This window comes from Echinococcus granulosus, assembly GCF_000524195.1.
Source record: "Echinococcus granulosus chromosome Unknown EG_S00018, whole genome shotgun sequence".
Lineage (NCBI taxonomy): Eukaryota > Metazoa > Platyhelminthes > Cestoda > Cyclophyllidea > Taeniidae > Echinococcus > Echinococcus granulosus.
Window position 1 is genome coordinate 332526 of NW_020170398.1, and position 10293 is coordinate 342818.

General features: G+C 41.6%; 1 protein-coding gene across 1 annotated transcript; it reads right to left on the reverse strand. All coding sequences in view use genetic code 11, as the record gives it.

Moving 5' to 3' along the window:
• Positions 1–4182: 4182 nt before the first annotated feature.
• Positions 4183–10055, reverse strand: EGR_03446 (Ribosomal protein S6 kinase beta-1; the record flags this gene model as incomplete). Its single annotated transcript, XM_024492695.1, has 11 exons — positions 4183–4278; positions 4328–4865; positions 5022–5107; positions 8487–8651; positions 8788–8937; positions 9064–9154; positions 9191–9507; positions 9546–9689; positions 9721–9832; positions 9869–9906; positions 9939–10055. 11 exons carry the CDS (start codon positions 10053–10055, stop codon positions 4183–4185), a joined length of 1854 nt encoding a protein of 617 aa, XP_024352828.1.
• Between the last annotated feature and the right edge of the window lie 238 nt (positions 10056–10293).

A 10293-nucleotide genomic window follows, 5' to 3' on the forward strand; every position in this document is an offset into this window, starting at 1 on the left:
TGAGTGACGTAGGTGGTGCAAGGAGGTTTCAATCGCAATGCTGTATGTCTAACACGCTCGCAACGACGGTCTTGAAGAAAAATTGATCAGCACATCCTAGATATTTTAAAATACATTGTAAATGACTTTGTAGGAATACAGCTATTACAATGAACATAAAAAGTAACTCTTTTCAGACCAAGAACACCTTGCACCTACTTTGTTATTGCCTAAAACTGTAAGTTCAACTTGTTCAGGGTTCTTGACATGGTACACGTGCACCAAATGTGACTCTGATAAAGAAACAGTCATAGCGTTAGGCTAAATAGTATGGCAAATTTGCATCTCTGTGAGAAGATGATCACTTTTAGTGGTACTAGTGTACCGCCTGGAAAGTAATGAGCCTGACTTTACAAAAGTAGCAATTGAGAGTAGAACGGAAAATTGGTAGGGGTCCTGCAGCAAAAGAACTTTTTCTGATTGTTTATGCGCAAAATTAAAAGGTACATGAGTCTACTAGAAAGTAAAAAATTCTGAACTGGCATTTAGGTGCCGTCTAATTATATCCATGCCCAGTTTTGAGCCTCTTCGTATCTAAGGCGGTAAGAGATCTTCAGTTTGTATCCTTTGATAGTAGTTTGAGGTTACCTTTTTTCTCGCTATGTTTTCTTGGAGTAGAATTTAATGAAATTGTAGAAATGCACTGCTGTGTATCGACAGCAGCGCCTTCTTTCCTCGGGTATTTTGCTTCCACTCAGTTCAAAATAGTGCAGCCAATCAGATTCCAGTTCGGTGCCTGATTTTTCATTAAATGTGGTACAAAGCATTAGGGCCTAAATTTGAGTAATAATTTAACTATTTATAACCCATTTAGGAGTGTTTATTGTAACCCTCTGCTGCCTCAAAGTTGCAGGTTTTATGGGATAAGTTCGTCATCTCAGTTCAGATGTGTCGGTATTTGCGACTGAAATAATCATCCTATTTCAGGGCCCTGATTAACCTAAAAATATGGTACTGAAGTTACATCACGTCTTACATTTTAATGCATCTTAAGACCAATGGACTTGCTTTGAAGCATTGAATGGTATGGTATTTAATGATTAGATTTACTACCATAAGCCAGGGGAGAGCATTTATGTTAAAAGAAACTGGCCGCAATCGTTGGGTAAAGTTTGACACTACTTTCCGCAATTATTTACTATTTCTGAACCTAAAAATGGTTTGTACCATTATGCATCCTCGCAGCTAATGCATTCGTGTTGAAATTGATTCTAGCCGTGGAAATTTTTGGCTGCCAGCTGCCATCCTCATCCGTCTTCAAATGCTACCATGCGTGTGCATCCAACTTTGTGTGCGCCCATTTCTTACATGGAATGGTAGTTTTTGTTTCAAATCACGTGAATCAGGTGGCACAGAATTTACGCACTGATTGTGCAATAAAGACTACAGCATTATCAAATTCCTAGAGTAAGTGTAGGCGTTTGGAATCGCAACACAGAAGGTGAGATAGAGACCAAGAACATTCTGAATGTTGAATTGTTGAATGTAGTGTCTTTCAAATTATGTCTTGAGCTCCAAAACCTTCACTTTTGTTTGTATCAGGGTAACTTTCATTTTGGCTGTTCGTAATTAACAGGTGCATGAAGTTAATTGTGGGTACCCATGGTACTTTGAAATTGCTAATGTCGCACAGTCGAATGACTAAATAGTTCCTGGTTTGGGGGCTTTCGAAAGTATGCAGAATCCAATGAAAGTCACAAGTGACATTATTTTGGAGTTATCTCCCCTATAAACATGCACATCCACAATCACTTTTCATGTTTTATTGCTGTTTTTGTAAAACTGTTTTAGAATAAGATGAAATCACTTTTGTAGCATTAATGAAATTGAAATTATGTCCAAAAAATATGTGAAGTCACCTCGTACAAATGTGGAGTAAATAAAAATAAAATCAAGGGACTCAGGTGACCGTAGCATCTTGACAGTTTGGGGAAACTAGGATGAACCTAGCAAATGTCACAAATGGCTTAAAGTAACCTAAGTCGAATCAAGTGAGGAGGTTTGTTGAATTTCATATAAATCTAGAAAAATGACAGTGGCCGAGCTCCATATCATTAACTTCCAGAATCTCGCACCTATGTAAGTAAGTCACATTAATCAAATTTAACCTACTGTAACGAATAGGCCAAGTTGCAAAATAAAGCAATGAAATTTGTTTTAACAGTTTCATTTTCCCCCGACCGCGAATTTTTCAAAACTGGAGTATTGACATTGGCCAGCAAAAAAAAATTCAAGCTTATTGGAAGACTCGTGACCTGATTATTCCTTAAAAGCAATTTTCGCCACTTATTTTCCACGCAAAGGGTTTAGAGGGCTGAATAGGAGTCGTTGGACGGAAAATGGTTACCACATGACACCCATTGAAGGATACTTCTCATTCATCACATCCGGCTCGTAAGCATTTTACTTTCATTGCGGAACATGGGTCTTGTTTTCACACGTGAGCTGATAGATAGGCATCAGGAAGTAGACTTTGACACGTAATGACTTTGTGAAGCGTCACGAGTTGTCACTAGCTCAGACGGAGCAGTTGTTTGAAGGAACGGAATTTCCCTCTTAATTATGGCAGTTCGATTTGTGAGTGAACTAGGAAGCTTGACTTGCCTGGAGAATTTCGCCCTGGGTTATGAAAGCGAAATTTCAAACACCACTAGTACAAAACTACTAAGGTAATTCTGTGTAAGATTAAGAGGATGAAAATTTTGAGGTGTTAGAAAATTAATCAAAATCTAACTCGTTAGACTGTAACACATTGGTTGTTTAACTCTCGGTTTTGGTAAAGGTTACTTTAAGTCTTCCCCATTGTACTTTCGCCGGGTGAACTGGCCTCCGGGCTATTGCAGTAGCCCCAAGCCCTACAGTATGTCGAATACATAAATGTATTTTGCTTAAGTAATATGTCTTCTCTCGTCTTTAGAAAAGTTGATAAGTCACATTAAATATTAAAATAAAATTCTTCCATCAGTGCTTCCCATAGCTAATTATATTCAATTTCTGGCTATACACATAGTTAGTTCGTGACAAGATGACACTCCAATGTAAGCGCATAGAACGCCACTTTGACAGCAAACCAAAACCTGTGTTGCTCGTAGTAGAGGGTACCACTGAGACTGCCTTGCTTGCGTCACAGCCCACATTCCGCCTTTTAACACGTAAGTGCGAAGGCAAAGTCCGGAACGTCAGCATTAAACAAATGCGCGATGTAGCATGTACTTTGCAGTCACGCAACACCCCCCCCCCCCACCCCGCCACGGATGGCACCCAAAATGAGTTTGGAAGCGTCCACACGCTTAATCAACTTTGACGGTTTAGTGTGCACTCGCCTACAACTTACTTATGAAACTGGGTTGGTTCATCTACGATCAAATGATACTTATTTCAATTCCACCTGCACCACTAGTCACCCAACCCCCTTCAGAGAGGAAAAAAAAACATCTCGTATGCCTTATAATGTCCCCAACGCATCACATATAATCGAAATATTTTAAAACTCACTCCAATGCATCGGTGGCGAAGCTGAGATAGGCTCGAACAAAACCAATGACATAAGGGTGACCGCCTCAATAACCGAAATTGTCAGCTCGTCTTGAGAAATAGTCCATCCACGCATTCAATGCACCAATCAGGGAGAAAGGCATAAATAGATGGGTTTCTTGGAATCGTCAGTAGAATTTGAAACGGACAAAAAGGAATTTGATATATGGAGGTGTAGCACACCTATCTATGCGTCTGCGTGAAGGTAGACGTGGTGCTTAAAAAGAGGAAGGCAAACGGTTTTAAAAGGCTTTAATTTGAGGGTGGCAGTGACGTGCATTAGAGCAGGCGATTCAGCTTGCTAAGCTAAGCGGTTTTACAGAGAGCGAGCGGTCGTGTGAAGGGAGGAGGTTAGGGGCTAAGAAACCAGCACACTCACCCATACACATCCATACACATGCCACCATCGCAAAATTTACAATGGAAGATCTAAGTAAGACGCCGAGATCGAGTATAAAGTTAAAACATGAGAAGAAGAGAAGTGTGTGTGACCATGTGGGGAGTTGAAAAATCTGTACAACATGCGGAAGAAAGGGAAAATGGCAATAGTAGTTTTTGGTGGCTAAGAAGAAGTTAAATTAACTGGTATCGTCTTTTTTTGAGATCACATTACAGAGCATTTGGAGTCCTTCCCGCTGCTTCCTGACGACACCTGACGGTGCAGATGATGATGGTGATGATGATGCGGTTTCGAGTGAATTGAACCTGATGCCGAGGAATTAGCACTGTTTACACTGACTGAATCCTGCGTTACCGTGGCAGTTGGAGATGACACCACATTGGAGAGATCACCGAAGGAAGGATGTCCATTTGAGGCGGTCGTTTCATCGCTGCGAGTGATTAGGAGGTTGGGATAGGAGCAAGGCTTCGTGCTAGCCAGCCGGCGCGGACCGTTCAGGTTGGTGGAGGAAGAGGGTTTACCCGTGGCTGTCGTCGAATGAGTGGCAGCAGCAACAGCAGCGGAGGACTTCGGGCGTGCGGTAGATTTAGCAGCAGATGGCATGTGTGCGTGCCCTTGGGTGTGGGAGGCGCGCGAAATGCCTCCACTGCCACCCCCGTTGGCACAAATTGCCTTCGCACCGGGAATGTCGTCCTCGTCATCATTCTCACAGACGCGCGACAATCCGTCGTAGTTGCTGCATCCACCGAGCGGTTGCATGGGACGTGGAGGAGTGGCAAAATCACGCATATCTATTCCGCATATGTGTGTTGGCGGTGGGGCATCCGTGTCCATTTGCTCGTTCTCCAGATTAGCCTTCTGTGGAGATGCCCCTGGTCCCCGGTTTGTCCGACTTTGGAGAAAAAAAATCGACTGAGTATTACACTACACTTCTAGCCAATACAATGCAGCTGTTCATGAACATTTGCATTTTAGATAAGGTTTTGCATATAACTTGACCACTACCCTATTTGAAGCTGGAAGTAAAAGGAGACCTCAAAGGATTTACTTTCTTTGACCTGATCGAAGGCGAGAGAGGTCGGGAACGAGAGCACGAGGGGGCTCCATCACACTTGAGGCAACGAAGGAGAACCCCTATAATTGAAAGCAAATGATATGCTTTACTTATGAGACGTAAGTAGCAAGTAGTGAGACGCTGCGAAAGCACGAGTATGGCGTAAGAACCTAACGCCCCAAATTTGGGGTTTACGCACACAAAAGGACGAAATATGCGGCAAATGCATGCCGCATAAGACCTTGCGGTGGCTCAGCTTAGACACGAACAAATTTGAAGCATACGTTTATGAAGAAATTAAGCAGAATTCTAAAGCCATGACGCAAAAATTTTGTGTTTCGAATCTAAGACTGTGTGCAACGGTAATATCGTTACGAAACCGGAAACGCCTACTGTGATAGACAACTAGTGTCGCTTCCAGTTGCACAGAGCCGTACCATACGTCCTACATGTATGTATGAAGAGAGTAATAGGGGCATACACGATTCGAAACAATCTTGATTGTTAGACAGAAAAGTGGAGGTATTTAAGTAACACCCAGTTAAAGCACATTTGATGTGTCACTTTGGCTCGAAATGATTAAAAGCACATTGATAATTTTTGGAGTCCTAATAAAAAAGGAAATTACTTAGGCGATGCAACTGGAGCGGCGTAGTAAGGCTCTCGAGGGAAAGTTAGAAAGGTACTTTAAAGATTCTGCACAGGTAGGGAGTCATGCACGCCTACATACAAGTAGGTACAATTGGTCAAGAGGTTTGAAAAATAAGAGCTAAGGCTAGAGAAACCCCTTCATCGGGGCTGCGTAGATAACGGAGGCTGGGAGGAGGCCCCAGAGCTAAGTTGAAAAAATATCTGGAAAACACCACGTTTGTTTTGTCACAAAGGCGTTCTGGTACATCACGTGCAGCACCCATAACATTTAATAGGAGCATGACCTGTTGACGTGATTCCTCGACTAAAGCGACGCGTCAAAAAGGTATTCCAATGCGCAGAGAGCATGTGTCACCACGACAAGGCACCGCAAATTAGTGTCAGGGCCGTAACTGCGAAAAAAAAATGCTTTTTTAGATCAGTGGAGTTAGCGAATAGGTGGTAGACTAAATAGTAATTAAGTGAATGGTTAGTCAATCACAAATGGTTTGATCGTAAGGAGACCCTCGCCCATTGGGTGTGTAGATGCTATAAGCATGGAAACCAAGGGTAAATTGATTCACAGTGAAATGGGCGTTCTAGGGTTATAGCACAAAACATAGTCTCTTTAAGACAAGCAGAAATGTACACAGCACCTTCAAAAAAAGTTTCGGACAGTATTCTGACAAATAAAAGGAAAATTTGGGACTGTTTCCATTAGGTAGATGTACTGGCTGCGAACCATTATGAACTTACCAAAATTCAGCAATTAGCGGCAAGCTAATGAACCTCCGAGGGGGTATTAGCAAAGGACAGAATCCGCCGCATACATGAAGTCCGCGTTTAATGGTTTTGCGACTAAATGCGGATTTCAAACACCCAGAACAGGCATATTAGGGAGGAACATAAATTACAGTAGGCATCCTAACTAGGGCCAATTGAGAAATCACGTCGATATTGCCTTTACGATAAAAAATCCTATGGAATGGCAAGGAGAAAGGTTTCGCAACATGTGGGACAATGGCATTGTCGGCCTTGACGGAGCAGCAATGAAACACGATTTATCAAATGCCGATTGGCAAAGAAAATTGTTGATAAAGGTTATCGCCCCAGTTTATCCTCATTTGAGTACAAAGCATGATTTTCGCAGCTAATCACGCAGTCATTAACTGCCTGAAAGCAGGGTAACAAAACCTTAATGTGCCATCCGACTTTGATTGCCACATTATCCACCTCCAATTGAGTTGAATTGCTTCAATTGCGCTTCGCTCAAAAGGCAGATCCAAGGCAATGGAGAGATGTGCGCAAACACGACAAATTGTAAATTACAATCGGTCAAAGTGAGGTAAGCAGCAAGCAAACAAAATCACCCTAAAGCTATCAACCAAACCACATTTGCAGAAGGCTATGATGAATGCGAGGACAACGAGAGAATTGAATTTGAGCTTTCCATATGAGGTAGTAGCTTTAGGGTCATTAGCGTTTGGCGTCAGTGGAAAACAATGCGCACAGGCACCTTATAACCATACAATTGGCGTGATGAGGTGGTATGAAGTATGACAGTAACACTAACCTTTACAAGATGTAATGATGTCATCGCATAAATTAATGCAAAGTACCATCCAATAGATTGCGTACTCATCGGCAGATTAAAGTCGATGTTGTAGACATTCTTATTTTCCACCAATGCTGGCGAAAAATAGGATTGCTCAGAGGCTGCATGGACTCACAGAAAAAACTGGCCAGCTAGCGTTTTACGAAAACGTGACCGACGTGGTAATTATCAGCGCACAAACATCGCAGATGGGATCGGGTGTTTCCGGTGAAGACTTGGATCCGTCACAAAAACGCAGAAAACTAAATTGTGGGCAATACCTTTCTGCAATTAATTCGAAAAATTACGTAAAAAATGTAACATGACGACGAAAAAGTGCGTTAAAGTTTTCCACGATATGCTATACAATGACTGTAACTGGAAGTGGCGCAAGTAAACTAGAAGCCTCAGTTTACAGTCATATTTAACTAGAAGGTGAAGAGTAAATAAAGGCTTTCACTGCACACCAGAACTTTAAACAAAATAATTAGAAAAAGTCTCATTTATTTCAGTAATCACGAAATCAGGGCATGCGTTACCAAAAAAGCTACATAGGGCACGTTACCTTGGCATATTACTAAGTAGCCGGGCAAATTGGCAGAAAGGGGGAAGGAGAAGCAGCCAAGACTGCAAACAAACGCGAGGATTTAATGCACTGTACGAGGATGTACACGTATACACACTTGCATAACTGTGTGCTTGCATGCAAGCAGGCAAGAAAGCAGGCAGCGATCACGAAATGCTGCCTGTGCGGTAAAACACAAGTGATCACACCCATAGCCGCTGCAGCGGGTCAAAGTTTCACATGGAAGCTTCTGGCTACGCGATATACACACGTACACACGATCTAGGGTGATGACAACATCTTGACTACTAATCGATTAATGTGAAAGACCAGGCTTGACAAACATCTAAGTGGGTTCGTTTTCCCAAAATCCAAAACTTTAATGATTTAAAGTGTGAACACCGGATCAACAATATGTCCGCACAAAAAGGCGAAGACGGATTTTCCACATGATCAGCATCGATTTGCACGATTTTGTCAGGATGAAAAGACATTGCAAGATAAGTTATATAAATATGATATTTAAATAAAGCTCAAGGCTATTTAAATGTAAATTGCGAAAGATTAATGGACAAAAACAAAGTCCCACTCAAAGTTACTACACGCAAACGCACACGTTTCCGTGTCCCACTGTCTAAAAGTGTTGAGTAAAGAGAATGGTAGAACTTACTTGGAATAGGTCAGCAGGTACAGGGTCATCGGAATTTCCTGGGCTAACGACTGGTTTCATTCCGGTGAAACTAGGATCAAACATTGAAACATCAGAATCGGAAGAAAGCTCCGGCTTATAAGGAGGCTCCATCCTTCGATTGTAAACATCATCCCAGTTGATACCCTGCAATGCAAAGATGCCTAAACAATAAACCTGTAGTTTAAAGAACAAACCAATTGTGATCAAACCAAACTGTACGCCAATACACTGTATCGATTTTGAACTATATCCCGAACATTATGAACAAGTGAATGCTTACACGCCGGACGAAAAAAAATTGCTCCTTAATTTCTTCTACGTCATTTTTGTTTCCGAGCCTTTCTTTTGGATCTTTTTTAAGCAGACCGCGAATAAGGGCAATGGCCTCGGTCGAGAAAGAAGGTGGGAAACGGACCTGACTCTTAAGAATCTGTGCAAAGTTTTGTGAAAGTGAAAAATTTGGACGGAACAAACCTTTTCCGCAGTCGCTTTTTTGTCCCCCTCTTGACTAAACGGAGGCTACAAAAGGCTCGGAATACGCTTAAAGAATACTTACACCACCAGAGAGCATGTCAAATAAGAGTGCCCCAAGACTCCACCAGTCAACTGCCCTCCCGTGTCCTGCGCATCGGATTATTTCAGGGGCCCTAGAAAAAAGATTTGTCAGGCATATTCGCGCCTACATATATTCGATTGTGCCGCAAAACGTATTTGTCGTCCTAACACCCTCTTTAGATAGACCGAAATCCGTCAGTTTGACATGACCATCTTTATCTAGAAGAATGTTTTCGGGCTTGAGGTCGCGGTAAATAATGCCAAGTGAGTGGAGATGACCTATGGCGAGAGCGATTTCAGCTATATAGAAACACGCAGCATCTTCCATGAGAAAGCATTCTTCCTCTAAGTATCTGAACAATTCGCCGCCTGGACAGTACTCCAGTACAATATAGAGATTGGAACGGTTTTGAAAAGCATAATGAAGTCTCACGAGGAAGGGGTGCTAATTTGACATGCTTATAAAAAACAGTTAAATATTACCTTAAGCATTTGCAGAATATTCCGTTCAGAAACGGTATGTACAGTGTTCTTTTCATTACGGATAAGCTTTGCTTTCTTTAAAACTTTCATTGCATAGAATTTGTCTTTATCGAGACTTTTGGTTATTTTTTGAACAAGAAACACCTAGGACCATAGGCCAAACATGACATCTTACAGTTCCATAACCGCCTTTGCCAATGACCTTTAGAACTTTGAAATCTTCGGCATTAACTTTCTTATGTGGATTGACGGTATCGCCACAAATCTCCAGTACCTCTGTTCCTGGTCTATTTAAAGAAAATAAAAAGGGCCAATATACTTACTCGACCTTTTCTTTACAGCTGTTAATATGATCCTCAATCTTAAAAAATACATTAAGGAGAAATTAGCCACCTCCTGCATTTTAGGAACATGGAGATGAACTTCATCGGACTCCTCACAGTTCTCTGTATCATCATGAACAGAGGTTTCATGATCTGGATCAACCGACATAAACGCAATCTCAGCCATCTAGTTTGTCAAGGTACCAAATTGCCAGCCGACCATAACCGACGTCGACTCGAAAACCCTCCAACCAACCAGAACACTCAAACAATGTGTACAACAGAGTTGCTAAACGTTTCATTGTAAAAGATTCAAAAACTTAAAAAACCCTAAAAAATTAAAGCCTATGCTAAGAAAATTTTTAAAACATTGCGCTTAAAATTACACTGTAATACAATCGTTGTTTATCCCTCAATATTAGTGA